Source organism: Carettochelys insculpta, chromosome 1 (assembly GCF_033958435.1).
Source record: "Carettochelys insculpta isolate YL-2023 chromosome 1, ASM3395843v1, whole genome shotgun sequence".
Taxonomy (NCBI): domain Eukaryota; kingdom Metazoa; phylum Chordata; order Testudines; family Carettochelyidae; genus Carettochelys; species Carettochelys insculpta.
This window is the reverse complement of record NC_134137.1, coordinates 68435198-68454370: the sequence shown is the minus strand read 5'-3', so window position 1 is coordinate 68454370 and position 19173 is coordinate 68435198. Positions and strand designations below refer to the sequence as shown.

At 46.5% G+C, this 19173-nt stretch overlaps 1 protein-coding gene across 1 annotated transcript in view; it reads left to right on the top strand.

Moving 5' to 3' along the window:
- The window catches only part of WBP4 (WW domain binding protein 4), a 42418-nt gene that overhangs the window by 15193 nt on the left and 8052 nt on the right, over positions 1-19173 (top strand). Inside the window, exons 3-7 of the mRNA XM_074988645.1 lie at positions 1557-1619; positions 1712-1835; positions 2592-2774; positions 4024-4079; positions 6634-6700. Coding sequence (XP_074844746.1) covers positions 1557-1619; positions 1712-1835; positions 2592-2774; positions 4024-4079; positions 6634-6700 — 493 coding nt within the window. The remainder of the gene's footprint in view (positions 1-1556; positions 1620-1711; positions 1836-2591; positions 2775-4023; positions 4080-6633; positions 6701-19173) is intronic.

Below are 19173 nucleotides of genomic sequence, written 5' to 3'. Positions count from 1 at the left end.
GGGGTTTGGTGGAGCAGTGGGGAGCTGCCTCTCCCCACCATACCTCCCTGTCCCATATTTGGGGACAGTAAATAGTAAATCCTATGAACTTGGAAGGTAAAAGGGAGGGAAAATTGGGAGATGAATTCTGGAGGCATAATAGCCATGAACTATGCAAAACTCGCAAACTAATCTGAGGTCCCTGGTCTTCAATTTAATATATTTTTTTAAATTGAATCCCATACAAACCACCTGATATAATTGAGACTATATCAATATAAAACTTCACAATGCAAATGTATCTCCATATTTGGGACAGGGAGATATGGTCGTCCCCTTTTGTAAGGATGTTGTCCGGACCAGGTGCTGTTTTGCTTTTCAGATGGGCAATGGCTTTTCTGTTTTTTTTTCTTCTGTAGGTTTGTTTCTATTAATATGCACAGGTGCATTTGCAGGTGGTAACTCAGGAAGCTCCTTGTGCACTAGCACTTGGATTAGGTGGTGTTTCCCACAATCCCATGAGTTCCTGAATTCTCCATGGCTTTCCCATCACATCACCGGCCAGTGCATTTGCAGGACTTGTAAGCTTGTCAAGCTTCTCTTTCCCCGATCTACTTGGTTGTCTTTTTAGTTTAGAGGCTTTCCAGTTGTCTTCTTAAATTATCTGCATCCTACTCCAAGTCTGCCTGGTCTCCTAGGTTACATACCTTGGTTTTTGCTCTTAGTCTCAGATTTGTTAACTGCAGAGTGGTGTTAAAGTGTTCAGGAGCTCTGTAGATCTTAGTGGCCATTTCTACACCTGCCACTTTCTCTCTGAAAGTGGCATGCTAATAAATGGCCTGAAATATGCTAATGAGGCATGGATGTAAATTCTTGATTTCGGGAAGAAGGGGCCTCCGGAAGGAGGACTTCCTTCTGGAAGATCCTCCAGGGGCCGTGCTTCTGCACGCTCTTTTGGAGTCCGGAAGAGCTTCTTCCGGACTCAAGTCATGTGACCCATCATTTACATCCATGCCTCATTAGCATATTTCAGGCCGTTTATTAAATGTGTAGAAACAATCAATGTGATCTTCATAAGGCCCGTAAGTTCCTACTTATTCACAAAGCTTTATAGTAAAAATCCTATAAACTTGGAAGGTAAAAGGGAGTGAAAACTGAGAGATGAATTCTGGAGGTATGATAGCCATGAACTGTGCAAAATTCCCAAACTAATCTGAGGTCCCTGGTCTTCAATTTAATATTTTTTTTAATTGAATCCCATACAAACCACCTGATATAATTGAGACCCTATCAGTATAAAACTTCACAATGCAAATGCATCTCCATAACTTCTAATACTGGGTTTCTTTTATTTTTAAATGTTACTTTGTGTTTTCTTAAGTTTACAGTGATTGGATTTTTCCATGACAATTTTTTACTAAGAATTTTATTGTTAGGTACACTCAGTGGTAACTCAAATTTAACTAAGTTTTTCTCATCTGGATATAATATGTATAAAAGATGTAGTTTAACAGAGGGAATTATTTTCATGTGTATTATTTTCCACTGTATTTTAATTTGCTTTTTTCTTCTTTAAGAGTATCGAATTTCATGAAAGGGGAAAGAACCATAAGGAAAATGTGGCAAAGAAAATTAGTGAGGTAATCAGACTTTTTCCTTCTTCACCCTAAACACTTAACTTGTTTATGGGCTTAGCTATTTCCTTCTTTTTAAATCCCTTTTTAAATTGTAGATTAAAAAGAAAAGCATGGAGAAGGCAAAAGAAGAAGAGAAAATGTCGAAGGAATTTGCAGCTATGGAGGAAGCTGCACTGAAAGCATATCAAGAGGATCTGAAAAGGCTTGGAGTTGAGTCAGGTAGTCCCTGTTGCTCCAGACAAGGTTTAAAGGAAACAATACAAAGAATATTGAACAAGACTTTCTTTTTGTGTTAGTTTTACAGTGGCAAAAATGGGACACGTAATTTGCCATTGTTAGCAGTAGAGGACGCTGCTAAGTTGTGTAAGCAGGGTTCAGGTATTTTTACTGTCATGTCTTCTAACCCTCAGGACAATTCAGGTTGGATCTGAGGTTAAATATCAGTCAAAAAGTGCCTAAGCACTAACTACTGTACAGTTTATTATTGTAGTAACTGGTGGAGCTCCACGAGTCATTAATTATGGCTCCCAGTTGAAAGAAGTGCATAGCTAATAATTGAGCTTTTTCCCATAATTTCAATTACTCATTTTTTCTTCATTGAATCTCTTTCCATTTTACATTTGAGCATGTGCTTTTGTTCTCTTACCATGAGGGTAAAATATAATTTTGTAAACAGTTCTGTTAGTTTGAACCCTGTATGAAGATGGTCCCCCCCCAGCTTCTGTAGATTCATTGCTTAATAACTTCAGGATAGCCCTTGAATTTATATTTTTGTAGGTTGTTATTTCTCCTAGTGATCCTCATCTAATTTGTAATATTGTAGTCTTCTCCTAAAACGGCTTTTGATACTTACTATGTAGTGAAAGAAGCTATGGCTTTGGACTGTGTTGATATTTGCTGTTGCCTACATGAGGAACCCCCGGTAAGTAAATTCTGATTATAACCGTGAAAAAAATGGATGTTGTTTTCTTTAAGAGTCTACAGGTCCCAGTTCAACGTATAGTAGTAAACAGGAGGAAAAGAAAGAAAAGAAGGAAAAGAAGGAAAAGAAAAAAAAGCGAAGAAACACCTCAGAAGCACCATTCACTGAAGTAAAGGAGTGGGTGCAAGGACTTTCCCCTGAGGGTTACACATATTACTACAATAATATAACTGGAGGTAAATAATGACAACGAACAAACATGGATCTAATTACTCCCTCTAAACAAAATAGGGTGTCACACTTTGCTATCTTTCCTCTATCTCTGTTGAAAGGTTAATTTCATTCATTGACAATTGTATAGAATTCAGGTATTATAAATTCATGACTTTTCTAATTATTTTAGAGTGCCCGGATGGGCCCTGTTGATATTTTGTTAAAAAATAACAGGACAACTCATGGACATTACTAGAAGTTCTTGTGTGCTACGAAGAGCTACATTTAAATACACAGAAGGGCAATCTCCTCTCCTTTGCCACCCAAAAAGGGGCAGTCAAAATCCATTTAATCAGGACACAGATTTAAATGAGTATTTATTTGAGCAGCAATAGTATTTGAAGATAAATGAGACTGTAATCACTGCATTTCTTGTTACATGCACAGGATTAAACCGATCGCCTTATTTGGGGTCAGGAACACAGTGTGTTCATAGAGAGTTAATGATGTGTTTTCTGTGGAGCACTGAAGGGGGTCCTATATTATGAATAGATGGTTAAGTTACACATCGTTTCTTGCAGGCACTGACATGGGTTTAATTCTGAATCCTTCCTAACTTCCATACCACAAAATTCTTGTACTTCTCAGTCACTGCTGGCTGACTGTCCCATTAGAATATATTCTAAATGAGTATCAACTATAATGCAGTGGAAATTTACAAGTGATAGTGGGCCAGACTGTCACACCTTCACTCCACATTTAGTCTCAGTGACTTCATGGGATCACAATCTGAACCAGTGTGATTGCTTTTTAGACAAGTAATACATATTGTTACTCATGTATGGGTGTGCATACACATCTGCAGTATGTTCTAACAGGTTGAACCTCTCTCATCCGGCCCCCCCAATCGGACCTGACGGGTGCTGGATGAGAGAATTTGCTGGACAATGGGAGTCAATATTTTCTAGCAAATGATCAACACTTGCACTGCTTACTGGGTTCTTAGAAGTCATTTGGGGTAAATTACAGCTAAACAACGACACAGAACACAGAGCACCAAGACTGGTGGCAATAAATAAACTTTATGGGACCCCGGGGAACTTGGTACTTCCATGATAAGTAAGATCCAGCTAAATTCATGCCAGATTACGGAGTTTGCTGGGCAAGAGCATTCCAGATTAGAGAGGTTCGACCTGTTGTCAACTATTTGCCATAATGATTGATAGTAAACATAGAAATGGTTTTATAAATTAAATATATTTCTGTTTTAAGAATCACAGTGGGAGAAACCTGAAGGATTTCAAGATAACTCTCGAAACTCACAAATGGTAATCAAATGTTTATCAGTAACTACTTCTTTGTTCTTATGGCTTCCTTTGGGGAAAAAAAAATTTGCTGCCTATTTGACATATCTCTCATTCATGTATTATTCATGATACTGCATTTAAACAACTTACATTTTGTGGAGCTTAGAAAAATATGTGGTAGCTTGACTTAATTCTTCTCTGAAATCCACAGGTAAGGTTAAAACTCAGCTTTCTTTTCACACTCTGGCAGCTTCCCATGATCACAGTTCACTGTTTCCAGCCAATGGGAGCTGCAGGAAGCATTAGCCTGGCCTGTGCTACTTCCAGCAGTGCCCACTGGCCAGGAATGGCGAACTGCGAGCAGCCATGCTTGCAGGCACTCAGGTAAACAAAGCGTCTTGTGGCCTGCCTGCTGCTACCCCAATAAACCATGTGCAGCCAGCATACTAGAGGTTCCCCACTCCTGCTTCCTTCTTCAGGTTAACTTCCTCGTTAAAGAAGTTTGTCGTACTCAGACTGCAGTGTTTTCCACCAAGGCTGGTTGTGATCCTGTTTTCTCTAAAGCTGTGTATTAACGTCTGATGGGCAGACTGAGAGGATGTCGTCTTTGCCCATCTTTGCCTTCTATGTATATTTCCGAAGTTCATTGTCCATTCTCAGAGACAGGATTAACCCATGTGTATTTGTAACTCCTTATATAATATCAGTACGTACATTTCATAGTCATAAAGTGCTACATGACAGCTTTTTTGTTTTGATATTAGTAACCCATATGACTTCGGTTATCATTCAAGTCCCCATGTAGTATTCTTTAGTAAACCAGAATCAAGATACAGTAAACCTTCAAAATGCACAATTTCAAGTTATGCTTAACTCACATTAATGCAAATTAAGCGCAACTCCAGATCCTGCTCCCCCAGCCCTGGCTTAACCCCCCTTAGCTCCATGCGGCCCCACTTCAAACCCTTCACTGGCTCACCACCTGCACGCGGCTCCAGCGCACCCCCCAGTCCATGCACAGCTCCATCTTAAACACCCCCGGTCCAAACCCCGTGCGCGTGGCTCTGGCTAATCCCCCCCAGTGCGGCTCCGATTTCAACCCCCCCAACACCTCCCCTGCAGCCCTAACACACCTCAGGCTTAACCTCCCTGCCCCCCTCTCATGCCTCCAGCCCACCATCAGGCTTAACCCTCCCCAACTGCCCCCACAGCCCCAGGACTAGCCTCTCAGAAGGAGCTCCAGATGCTCCTGCTGCTGCACTGGCTGCAGAATGTACATTTGGTTGGGGGAAAAAAGCTGCCCCCCCAACTTACACGAAATTCGAGTTACACAAGGGGGGGCGTGGGAATGGAACTGTCACGTAAATTGAGGCACTGCTGTGTTCCTGTAACTCAATACCAGTCAATTCCTGTAATTGACAGTTAGCCTTCAGGAGTTGTTAGGTCATAAGCACCCCCTTAAGTGCTCGGCTTTAGCAGGCTCAGAATTTGTCCAATAGGTTTAGAAGTGCTGTGCTCTAATAGAAAGGGCCAAGTCATGCCACAGACTGGTTTTTGTTGTCTGCTTTCTAGTTAGGCAAAACAGTTTTCTTTTGTTTCCTCTTATGCACTGTAAAACCACGTGAATAAAACCTAGAGGAAATGTGCTTAGCAAGGGCTGTTTTTATTCTCTGAATCAACTGATTTAATTTCACTAACATATATAAATGTTTTCTAGATAGTGCATGGAAAAAATGTTACCAAGAGAATCTTAAGTTTTTATTTTCTTGACTTTTAAAAAATGCAGTCTAGCATTGCATGAGGTCAAGATTGTTTTGTGATTAATTATAATCCCATGTACACTGAAGTACAATTAACATTGTGGGCTAGATTTTCTCCTGCACCAGAACCCTGCTAAATGCACAACTTTAGAGAAATTTCAAAGGCTCATGTCCTGCATGCACTTCTTAAATAGCCATCATTCATTATTAATGTAGTATGAAAATTATTATATTTTACAAATAAGCAGATGCCTTAGTCCACAGTGAGGACTATGTCCTTGTCAAGTTTCAGCCTTTAGCCATTGTTGCTAAGGAAGAAAGACAAGTGTTGGTTTAGTTTTGTGTTCAGTTCAGAGTTTGGTTTGTTCAAGTTGCTTTTCCTCTCACCCTCACAACACTCTAAATCTGCTAGATGGATTTTTCTGAGAACTATGGAAAATATCACCTCAAGCAGTTAGTGTTTTAGAAAGCCACAAACACATTGAAATAATAATTTGTTAAGTTGTAATTGCAACTGTTTTGCCGCCTCAACTACAGAGATTGCTACTGAGCATCCACTTCTGAAAAATGATTTGTGTGTATGTGTGAGATATCCATAGAGTGTCTTTACTTTATTGTAAAGTTCTTATCTAACTCCCAGTGGACTCAATGGGAAATTTTTCCAACCACTTTAACTTGGAGCAGGCCCTAAGATGTTCATAATTATCATGACGGGAAAGTATTGGAGGGGCGAATATCTTTGCAGTTTGTCAACAATTATTTGGATCATCATTAAAATTCATTCACCTGGTTCGTTTTCTCTGTGTTTTCATTAGGTGGGAGCATGGGTGGAAGGAGTCAGTGAAGATGGTCAGACCTACTATTATAATACAGCAACAGGAGGTAAGCAACATTGTTTTCACAATTAAGCTCTGTCTTGAAAGAGTGAGTTTGGTTTGGATTTTTGTTTTAGTAAAGCTTTCTGAGAATGATTATAAACTTTTGAACTTTTGGAAAATATAGTGTTTTCTCTCCCAAAAGCCACTGGCACAAAAACCCAGAATGCAACAGGGCAAAAGGCACAGTGGGATAGGTACCCACAGTGCATTGCTCATGCAGTCAAACATAGGTAAGGCAATGGAGACATGGTAAGTCGACTTCCTGAACATTTGTGGACATTCAACTTTGACTTCATAAAATCTAGCATTAAAAAGTTGTCTTTGTTAAATTTGACTTTATTTCATAGTGTAGATATAACCCTTATAAAGAACAAGAGACAACAGATAGATACAAACACACCAACAGGGGAATATAAGGATGGGTCCTAAAGTTTACCCAGTTAATTGATAAGCTTGATGCTTGTCAGTTTCCATGAACAATTAAATTCCACCTGGGCTCTTGGTTGGCAACCCACCTGAGGTAAGAGACCCAGCTGTGGGGCCAGCAGCCTGGATGCTAGGCACACCAGAGGACAGGACCATGGGCAGCGGTAGAGCTGTGGGCATGGCAGCAGCCAGGACCCCAGGTGCACAGGGGCAGGATACTGAGGCCAGCAGCAGGGGACTCCCCTGCTAAACAGGAGATGTTGCAGCACCCCTGCTGCCTTAGTTCCCTAGTTTAAAATTCTACCAATCATGTAGTTAAATGTTTATCAGTTAAATGGTTATTGTTTTTACATGATATTTATATCTCTAGTATAAGGATACAGCGAGACAAGTCAGGATGCCAACAACAACCTAATTGCTGCCAGCTTTTTGCAGGCTTCATGGCAGAAGAGTTTGAAGAAGGATTAAATTTTATGGCTTTTTGCAGGGAGAGTCTCCCCAGCATGAGAAGCAGCAAGGGAGAAAGCATGCAGATGCTTGTTCTGAGAATGGAACAAGTGGGTGATGGAGACTGGGAGCTTGGACTGATCAGAGAAAGGAGTCAGTCTTTTGATATAGAATGATAGGTGATGGGAAGGGTGGGGAGAGGTTTAAGGCATAAAGGCCTTAGAAGTGGAGAAAAGTAGCTAATGTTTGATTTTTATGAAGAAGAAGAAGACAGGAGAGGGATGCAAAGAGAAGGATGACTTGGTCAATGCAGTGGGCTCAGAAAACACTCTTTGCAGCAGCATTCTGAGTGAGGCAAGATTGCATTTCTCAAGGCCAGAGAAGATAATGTGGGACTAATTGAGACGCAAGATGAGGAGACAGGCTGAGAATATTCACTATATGGAAGGATAGGTAAGGCCGTGTTTGAGAGATGTTATGCAGGAAGAGTCTACAACAGTTACATATGGGATAATTCCTTGCCACTGCACACGTGCAGAATTCATGTCTGCCACAGATTTCTTTCTGTGAATGTCTGGCTAAATACAAAAGCAGCTTCCCCTCCCTTGGTGTTCACACCTCCAGATCAACTGCTGGTAGTAGGCCTCACCCTTGTTGACTGAGCTAACCTTGTTATCCCCAGCCTTGCTCTGGCTTATTTATAGCTGGCCCTGCAGATTTCCAAGACCAGCATCTGATGAAGTGAGTCTGTGCTCACGAAAGCTCATGCTCAAAACTTTTCTGTTAGTCTAAAAGGTGCCACAGGACCCTTCATTGCTGTTACAGCTTTCTTTGTTTCCCCTGCAGAAAAATGGACATCTGACAGGGTAGCATAGGGAAGCAGTAAAAGTGGTCACATGCCCCCACACAGTAGTGTCCAACCCTGCCACAGACCATCGCCCACTGAGCCCTTTGCGCTTAAACACTCCTCCCCAATGAGCCTCAACCCCTGTGCACCTGGACCACCCCAGTGAGCCCTCCACATCTGGACCCCAACCTTGCTGCACTTCAGTTAGCTTCATCTGGTCCTCCTCATGCAGAGCCCCATTTCGTGCACTGAGACCGCCCTCCACCCCACCCACAGAGCCCTAAGTACTTTTATGTGGACCCTCCTGTACAGTTTCATTGCCCCAAAACCTCTCCAACAAGCACTCGTGCGTCGTGATCCCCCCCCACGGATACCCCACTGAGCTACCCTCATCCATACTGCTTTCACATAGAACATTCTGCCCTCACCTAGATCCCCCCCCCAAGACACACACACACACACACGGAGAGAGAGAGAGAGAGAGATCCTCCAGCCTGTGGGCTGAGCTTGCCTGCCCCACACCTTGTGTACCTAGCATAGAAGGGCAGGTCTCCTGGATGTGTCTGGGGCAGGACCAATCCTTGAGCCATGTCACAGGGGCTGCAGGATGATCTCTCAACTCCATGCAGCCAGTGGCTTGTGCCCTCCACCCCACTGTCATGCCTGACCCGGAAGAAAAGAAACTGTGACAGCTCAGTAAACTCTTCATTTACTGGGGAGCCCCAGGATATTGCATCACTTCTTGTCCAGTGTGCATCCCAGCCCTCAAGAAATCAGGAAACAAGTGAGTTCACACCCTGTGGATGGGGGAAAGGTGGCCTGGGTGCCACCAGGGCTCTATGCTCCAGAACCACCACCTGCCCTCAAGAAAAACCTGATCCATGACAATGAAGTTCCTCCCTATACTTCCAGCACTGAGCTTGGTGACAGCACCGGCAAAAGAGGGAGTGGTCCAGCGCCGGGGTGATGGGCCGACATCTCACTCTCGCAAGAGAGACAAGTCTCAATTTCAAGTGCCACTTAAGAGAAGGCGCGACGGAAGCCAGTCCCCTACGGAGAGATGAGCCCGAGGTGCTGATGGCTGAGCTACGGCAGGGGCACACTTTGGCAGGCTGAGCAGTGATGCCGGCTCAGAAGTCCAGCCCTCGTTCACTGGAGATGTCATTGATGCTGGCACCGTTTCGAACGGCACAGTCTCCCACAGATCATTGCACCCTTTTCACCTCTGAGGACATGGACGCCACAAATGCATGTGCACAACTGACCTCTGTCACGAGGCAAGCCAGCTTTGATGATGCACCCATTGAAGCCCTCGGCCCAGACAGGGATGCGGTGCTGGTGCAGGCACTGGTTTACTTGGTGCCGATGCAGGTCATGTATCTCCCTGTCCTCAGTGTCAGAGGCATCAGGATCAGAGTCAAACTCATATTTCTCAGGATGGGATAGGAGCAGGAGCAGCTGTTCCTCTTCCCGGTGGAGCTGACACTCAGTGCAAGGACACCGGCAACAAAACTGGCAAGCTCCGCCTCCGTGCCCCTCTGGATCTCCTGGGCATTCCACGACTCCCAAGGGCAGTTTATCTAGCCACATTCTGGGTCCCAGTCACTGCTGGCTGCTTTGGGAGCTCCCCTGGTGCCATGCTTGGCACTGCCAGCTGCGCTGGGAGCGCCGCCACAGGATGGACCACCAGATCAGCTTCCTCCTGGTGCAGAACCTACCATGGTGCCATCTCTTACCTTAGCGCCAGACCCTACAGGGCTGATGCTGGTGTTGGCTTTGTCGGTGCCACTGCCTCCTCCCTCGGTGCCATATACGTTCAACCTGTACAGCTCCTGCACCTCCCCCGGGCGTGTTGTCCTCAGCACCACCTCCGTCAAATCGCATGGGATCAGCGCCACAACTGTTTCCTCTGCCTTTGGTGCCATGGACCTGGGTTGTTGGGGCAGGCTGGCACCTACTCATCTTCTTCCCCAGATGAAGCAGTGGTGGGTTCCTCTGCTTCTCCGGTGCTGGAGGATGGCTGAGCTCTACAGCAGCTCCTGCACAGAGTTAGGAGTTCAGGCAGAGGAGATTAAGTATGAGGCTGACCTCATGACCGACATTTTATTGTCATCAGGTCCCACTAGAGTGGCCTTGCCTATTATAAAGACAATTGCCCAAACACCTAAGACTGTGTGGCAGACGCATGCATCTGCCCAACCGATGGCAGAAAAAATGAGAGGCAATATTTTGTCCCCTCTGAGGGGAATGAACACCTGTTTAAACATCCCCCCTCCCAACTCACCAGTCGTCAACACGGCCAATCATAGGGAGCGACAAGGATTCCAAGGGCTCTCACCCAAGAACAGAGGCCAGGAAGTTAGGCTCGTATGGAAGGAAGGTTCATTCCATGCAGGGTCTGCAAATGCACATAGCGAACCAGCAGGCCCTGCTGAGCAGGTGTTTTTTTTAACACAGTGTGCTTCCTATCTAAGATTACAGAGCTTATTCCCCCAGATGCTGAACAGGAGTTCACAGCAGTGGTGGTGGTGAATGAGTTGATCTCCCATATGGCCCTTCAGACTGCCCTGGACTCTGCCGATGCAGCAACATCAAGGGTGGCCATGAAATGTGGAGCTTGGCTAGGTTTCCGGCCTGCCCCATGAAGTGCAGCAGACAATACAGGATCTGCCCTTTGAGGGAGCTACATTATTTTCTGAGAAGATGGATAAGAGGCTGCACAGTCTCAAGGACTCGAGGGCCAGCCTGAGGTCTTTGGGGCTCCACATGCCTGTGACCCAGCGCAGACACGTCAACCCTCACCCTCTTCCTAGGCAGTTCCATCAGCAGCAATCTAGGGACCAGAACAGGAGGCAGGGTCCCAGTGGCAGGAGCTGCACAAGCCAGCTGGGCCATGGTCACAGGCAACAAAAACCCCCTCCTGGGCCGAAATCAAACTTTTGAAGGTGCAGTTGTGAGCACCACACTATTCCCAACCTTAGATCCAGCACACCTTTTACTTTTGTTCCGCCTGTCCCCTTTCTGCCCTGCTTGGTGCCATATAACATTGGATCAGTGGGTCCTTCACACTGTGGAAAGGGGATGTGCTATCCAATTCAATTCTTATCCTCCTTCCCTGGCCCTCTTGAGGGACCTCTCTTACAAGAACCTGCTTGGACAGGAGGTTCAATCGATCCTCGAGTAAGGAGCAATGGAGGAGGTTCCCCCACAATTCAGGAGTCAGGGGTTTTATTCCTGCTATTTCTTAATTCCAAAATCCAGAGAAGGTCTGAGACCCATCATGGACCTGCAAAGCTTGAACAAGTTTATAAAAAATATCAGGTTTTGCATGGTCTCCCTAGGATTCATCATTCCGTTGCTGGATCAAGAGGACTGGTTTGCTGTTCTCAGCTTACAGGACATGTACTTTCACATTGCGATTCATCCTCCTTACAAAAGGTTCCTAAGGTTTGCAGTGAACGGAGGACATTATCAGTTCACAGTTCTTCGGGTCAACCTGTCGATGGCTCTGAGGGTCTTTACCAAGTGCATGGCGGTGGTGGCAGCCTTCCTCTGCAGGCACAGTGTCCATTTGTTCCCGTATCTGGACGACTGATCGAAGGGAGTTCATGGGCCCAGGTCAATAAGCACATTCAGTTCATCGGCTGAACTTTTGACAGCCTTGGTCTGTTGGTGAATGAGGCAGAATTGACTCTGGTTCCCATACAGACAATAGAGTTTGTGGGGGCCCTCCTAGACTTGCCAATCACCAAGGCCTCCCTGCCAGAGAACAGGTTTCATGCCACAGCCAGCATCATAAACAACCTGATCGAGTAACTAGGTGTTGCCTGAGGCTCCTTGGAAACATGGCGGTGTGAACATTCATGGTGCAGCATGCCAGACTTTGTCTTTGTCTTCTGCAGTTGTGGCTTGCTTCAGTGTACTGCTCTGTGAGGGATGACATAGCCATATTCTTGACATTGCCGCAGCAGGTACTACAGACCCTGCATTGGTGGCTGGATGTTCCAACAGTGTGTGCAGGGGTACCCTTCGGGCCTCCCCAACATTTCCTGTCCCTGGTAACCAATGCATCAGACTGAGTCTGAGGGTGCATCCAGGGGAGCACCAGATTCAGGCTTTCTGGGGCACGTCAGACCTCGAGTTCCACACCAGTGTGAAGGAGCTCAGGGTCATCAGGTTGGTGTGTGAGGTATTTCAGGATGACCTAGCAGAACGTTGTATCAGTGAGTATGGACAACACAACAGCAATGTATTATATCAATGTGGGGGAGGGTGCACGCTCCTCTCCCCTGTGTAACAAGACCCTCGGGGTTTGGGAGTTTTGCATTCAACACCAAATTCTCTTACAAGCTCACTACTTTCCGGAGGTCTACAACACCATAGCAGACCACTTCAGCAGACCTTCGTGAACTGCAAGTGATCCATTCACCTGGATGTGCTACAATCAGTTTTCCAAATTTGGGGGTATCCGCAGGTGGACCTGTTCGCCATGCACCTGAATGTGAAGTGCCAGACATTTTGTTCTTACCAGATATGGAATCCAGGATCCTGGGTGGACGCATTTCCTGGGCAGGCTTGCTCCTGTATGCATGTGTTCTCTCCAGTTCCTCTTGTCCACAAGATCCTCCTTAAAATTCAGTCAGAGCAGGCCTCGGTAATCCTGGTGGCTCCAGTGCGGGCCAGGCAGCACTGGTCCACAGTCCTCTTAGACCTTTCAGTGAGCAACTCAGTAACACTCCCATTACACCAGACCAGTTGAGTCAGGATGAGGAGCGGCTGCAGCACCGTACCTCTTGTCCTTTCACATCATAGCATGGAAGCTTCATGGCTGAGCACCACAGAACTTTCCTGCTCAGAACCAGTGAGGGAGATACTCCTGAACAGCAGGAAACCTTCCAGAAGGGCCACTTATCTGGCAAAGGGGAAAGGCAACAGAGAGGTAACCACGTTAGTCTGTATTCTAACAAAACAAAAAAGCAGTCACGTAGCACTTTAAAGAGTAACTAACTAATACATTTGTTATTCTTTAAGTGGAAAAGGTTCATCATGTTAATGTCCCAAAAAAGATAATTTCCCTTCCAGGCCACCAGTTATGAAAATAGGTAACTGTCTTTGTCACCATATTCAGAAGGAGTTTAAGGGCCATCTCAAAGACACAATAAGAGACTGCAAGTGGTATTCAGACCGTCACTGCTGGCAAGACTCCAAAAGCACTGGCTTGCAACAAATCACCCCCATATGAAGAGGCCATCCCACAGCTAGACCCCTTGTTCTCAGCCCTTTCTGGATTTGTCAGTAAATTAACTCTATCACATTTAAAGTGCAGCACCTTGATCCTTAAGGTGCATCCTGTTTTCCACAAATCCCTCCTAAAGCTTTACACTGAGAATCCCTTTCTTGATTGGTCCCTACAGCTGGTCCCACCAGCGTAGGGCTTAGGGCAGGACAGATATGTAATCCACACTGTCCCTGACTCTAATCTTCACTTCAGAGAGGGAACTGTGCAACATGATTGATTGGTAACCCTATGGTGTTGAAGAATACTCTGGGAACCCACTGCCCAGGACGTGGTTGAAAGTTTCCATGAAGACCACCCCGTTAAACTGGGCCCAGCACCCACTGAGAGGGTGGGTAATGTAAAGATGCAGGGACTAAAACCTGCGTTTGCAGAATCTGGGATGTCTGATGTTCCCTTGGTGCCATTTGGATGCCATGCAGACACAACCAAGACATTCTCTGCAGAATAAGCACTGGAGAAAGCACCTTTCTGGGGGAACCAAAGTCACAGTATCCTGCAACTTTCTGATTGGCCAGCCATCATATTTAACCCTGGAAGGGTGCCTCAGCAACTGGTCTGGGCAACAACACAGACTGTGGGCCTGCTGTGACTCCAACATTCACCACATTCTACTGTAGTTAAAGTCTTAAATTGGGAGCTTTACTAGACCCCAGTTGAGGGAACATAGCTGTTTATTTTAGGGCTGTTAAGCAATTTAATAAATGACTTAGGATTAATCACAGTTTTAATTGCATTGCTAAAGAGTATTAGAAACCCGTTTGTTTACATTATAGCACATTTTGGAATTTTCTGGATCTTCAAACACAGGGTCAGGGATGGGGGCTCTGTGCTTCAGTGCTTACTGAGGGCTTCAGCCCCCTTGAGGCATGGAGCTCAAGGATGCAACCCCTTTGGGCTTGGGTTTTTCATCTCCTGTCAGGGCATGATGTGGGGCATCAGCCTTGTTCAGAGTTTGGAGCTCAGGACTTCGACTTCTTTCAGGGTTTGGGGTGCAGGGCTCTAGTCCCCTTATGGACGTGAGCTGTCTCAGTGCCCTTTCCTCTGCCACAGATGCTTCCCACCGTGCCCACAGGCATGTGATTAACATATTAAAAAATTAATGTGTGAGTTGTGCTGTCAGTTAACCTCAGGTGTTAACTGCAATTAATTGAGAGCCCCAGTTTGAATCTTTAACAGAGAACTATATTTTTCTTTGTGTATCAGAAATTTAAGTTAAATATGTGGAATCAAAGAGTTTTAAGCAATTTAACTTAAAAAACACTCACCTGCAAAAAAATTGAGCTGTAAGTTAGGCTACTGAAAAAGAAATTGATTTTAGCATATTTCTTGTGAAAACTCTTTGCTCTTTGTTGTTAGCACATATTTAACTAATCAATATTTTTGAGAAATAATTTTTTTTCTAAACAATTAAAGAACCTGGACTTCAGTTAAGTGTTCAAAGGATAGACTAGATAACACCTGAGGCTACTTGACATGCAGGGGCACTGACAGCTTCCAAGGGCAGTTGCCCCATTTTTCCCCTGGTCAGCAGGGGAAATGCTCTCCAGGAAAAAAACAAAAAAACGGAAAATCAGACTTGACATTCTTGCTATTTCTAAGGAATCAGAAAAATAATTATTCTTCTTCGAGTGGTCCCCGTGGGTGCTCCACAATAGGTGTCGGGCTCACCCGGCGCCACAGATCGGAAATCTTCCAGCAGTTTCTCCTGGATCGTGCATGCGCCGGTGCGCGCCGCCCCCCTGCGCGCCTCCGGCCATGTGCGCAATCCTGTCCCCGCCAGTTCCTTCTCAACCGCCATCGGCTGCAGACGGAATCCACTCAGGCTAAGGCCAGAGTCAGATTACTTAGTGGTTTTTTTCCACGTGTAATTTGTTGTTTCGGTTATTAAACAAAAAAAAAAAAAAAAAACCTCCTTCTCTGTTCCTCCAACCAATGTCACCATGGCTTGGGCCACCTTCACCATTTCTGGGATTGGATCCCCTGGCGTACTATCACAAGCCAGTTTCACCGCTATCTGTGTCGTTGCAGAGGTGTCGCTCTGGGTACACACCCCACGAGTGGTCTAGGTCTCCATCCCCGGACCCTTGCCCGTGCTGCCATGGTTGTCCTTATCAGGCTGGACACAGACAAACCACAGGCCTCCACCAAGGGGCAGGTCCCGCCCCCGGCCGCTCAATACCCCCGTGGGCACTCCCGATCGGGGACGGAAACACAGTTGTCTAAAGGGGAGTTCATTTTAGAACCCTGAGACTTTCCTTCACGATCCTCTGGCGAGCAAGTGTATCATCGACCGCAGGAACCCGAGGGTTCGAGGGAGGTTTACCTTAGTGGTTCCTCCTCATCCTCCCCAGACAGGGCCATGGCCCCCGGGGACGTCTCTCCCCTGGATGACTTTAAACAGTTTCAGGAGCCGTTTAGAAGGGTGGCTTTCACGCAAGACATTCAAACGGCAGAGGTGCAGGAGAAACATCACAAACTCCTGAAAAATTTGAGACCCCCGGCTTAATCCAAAATTGCTATTCCGCTGGACGAAGCCATTCTGGAGTCAGCCACTACTATATGGCAGACTCTGGCCTCTGTTCCGCCTACGAACAAGAGAGCAGATAAGAAATACTTCGTCCCGGCAAAGGGCATGGAGTTCCTCTTCAGTCACCCACAACCAAATTCTTTGGTGGTCGAGTCGTCCCAGCAGAGGTCAAAGGCTTCTGAGTACAAATCGGGGGATCGGACAAAAATGCTAAGAAGCTAGAGCTGTTTGGCAGGAAGGTATATTCCTCTCCTATCCTGCTATTGAGAGTGGCAAATTATGGGCACACCTAGCAAACCATAATTTTGATAATTACTCCGGGCTTACTCCCCTCATGGATTCACTTCCGGAAGATAAAAAGCCAGTGTTAAAGGCGATGGTTCAAGAGGGCTACGCAGCATCGTGGACGGGAGTCCAGATTGCCCTGGACGTGGCGGACACGCTGGCACGTTCAACGGCTACAGCAGTGGTCATGCGTCGAGAATCCTGGCCCCAGACGTCGGGTATCTTGAGGGACCTACAGGCGAAGATCGTGGACCTTCCCTTTGATACACAAAAGCTGTTTGCAGACTAAACCGACTCGGTCCCTCACCCCAGTAAGGACTCCAGAGCTACACTTAGAACCTCGGGCATTTATACTCCCCCATACAGGAGGGAAAACTTTTACCCTCAGGAAAGACGCTACGCTTACAACCACAGCGTGCTCAATATCAATGGGGCTACAGCTAAGGGCACTATCAATAGCGGCAACAGTACAGAACTCCTAGGCGACGTTCTTAACAAAGCCGTATGCCCTCGGTTCAGGCCCAAAGGCAACAAGTTTGACGGGTATGTCGGGGGCTGCACTATCAATACCCTAGCTCAATGCCACTCTCATTTCACGTTCCATCATCGCCTCAGACCGTTCCACTCCCAATGGCAAAAGATCACCACAGACATATGGGTGCTGGAGATCATAGCCACGGGTTATGCGATCCCCTCCCAGTCGCTTCCACCGACGAAGCCTCCCACCAGGCCTCACCTCAGGGATGCTGCCACGAGGCGAGGCTCAAGCAGAAGGTGACTCACCTTATGTTCATAAGAGCGGTGGAAAGAGTGCCGGAATAATTCCAGGGGAAGGTTTTTATTCACACTACTTCCTACCAGAGAAGAAAACAGGACACTGGAGGCCATCTTAGATCTTCAGGGCCTCAACAGTTACTTGCGTAAGCAATGGTTTCGGATGATCACAGTTGCCTTGATACTCGGGGCACTGGACGATGGAGACTGGGTTGCAGCACTCGACTTACGAGATGCTTACTTTCATATAACAATCCACCCGGCACACAGACGCTTCCTCTGCTTCACGGTCGGCCAGGAGCGCTTCCAGCACAGGGTTCTTCCGTTTGGGATCTCCTTGGCCCCCAGAGTCCTTACCAAAACCCTGGCAGTGGTATCAGCCTACCTTCACAGACAGGGGGTGTTTATTTTTCCCATATGTGGGTGACTGCCTGCTAAAAGCGACCTTGAAGGCAGAGGTCTCATGCATGATACGAGTCACAGCGGACACATTTCTTTGCTGGGCCTAGTCATCAACCTTGCAAAGTCAGAGTCCGAACCCACACAACATATAGAGTTCATAGGGGCACGCATAAACTCTATCACAGCAAGGGTGTACCTACCCGACGCCCGCTTCCACGCAATCAGTTTGCTGGTGCAAGTCATTACATACAGCCCCACGGTGCCGGTCTTAATGTGCCTACAGCTGCTGGGCCATACGGCAGCAGCGACGTTTGTGGTACAGAATGCCAGGTTGCACATGTCAAGCCTGTAGCATTGGCTGGTGAGTGTTTACAAACCGGCATCCCACACTGTCCACAGGGTGGTGTTGCCCACAACAGAGGTGCGCAGATCCCTGGCATGGTGGGAAAACCCCGAGAATCTGCTAGTGGGGGTGTCTTTTCACCAACCACAAACTTCTATTTTTTCTTACTACCGACGCCTCCCACATAGGATGGGGAGCACACATCGGCGACAAGGTAACGCAAGGGCTATGGTCCCCTGCAGAACAGACACTGCACATAACCATGCCGGAGCTCAGAGCAGTGTTCAACGCCTGCAGACATTTTTGAGATTACCTACGTGGCAAAGTAGTCGGGATTCAATACCGACAGTACCTCCACTATGTTTTACATCAGTCGACAAGGGGAGCACGATCCCGTGCCTTATGTGCAGAAGCAGTCCAATTGTAGAATTGGTGCATCGCCAACAACATAATGTTTAAAGCCTTGTACTTGCTGGGCACTCACACCGTGAAAGCAGATCAGCTGAGCAGGTGCTTTGCAATCGCACACGAGTGGCAGATCCGCTCCGATCTGCTACGGCGCATTTTTTGTACATGGGGGTTTCCCCAGATCAATCTGTTTGCCACAAGGTCTTGCACAAAGCCAGAAGGGAGAGAGCTGGCATGATACTCATAGTCCCGCTTGGGATCGGCAGCAATGGCTTCCCTTGCTTTTGCGCATGTCGGACCGCCCACCGCTCCCTCTACTGGTGGCGCCGGACTTACTCACACAGGCTCAGAGGTCCATAGTGCCACCCGCACCCTCAGGGTCTGCACCTACAAGCATGGCTAATCCATGGCTCAGCTCTTGAAACAGCACGTGTACAGAGGGAGTACAACAAGTCCTGGAATGTAGCCGAAGGACCTCCACCAGGAGGACTTACAAGCAGAAATGGACTCGATTCACAGCCTGGTGTTCCGCCAAGCAGTTAGCTCCCTTTGACGTTCCTATACCTGTAATACTAGAATACTTATTGGACCTCAAGAGAGGTGGGTTTCCTCTATCCTTGCTAAAGGTCCACCTCGCCGCTATATCAGCCTTTCGGCATACAGAGGAAGGGCCCACGGTATTCACCCATCCTATTGTTACCAGGTTCTAGAAGGGGCTG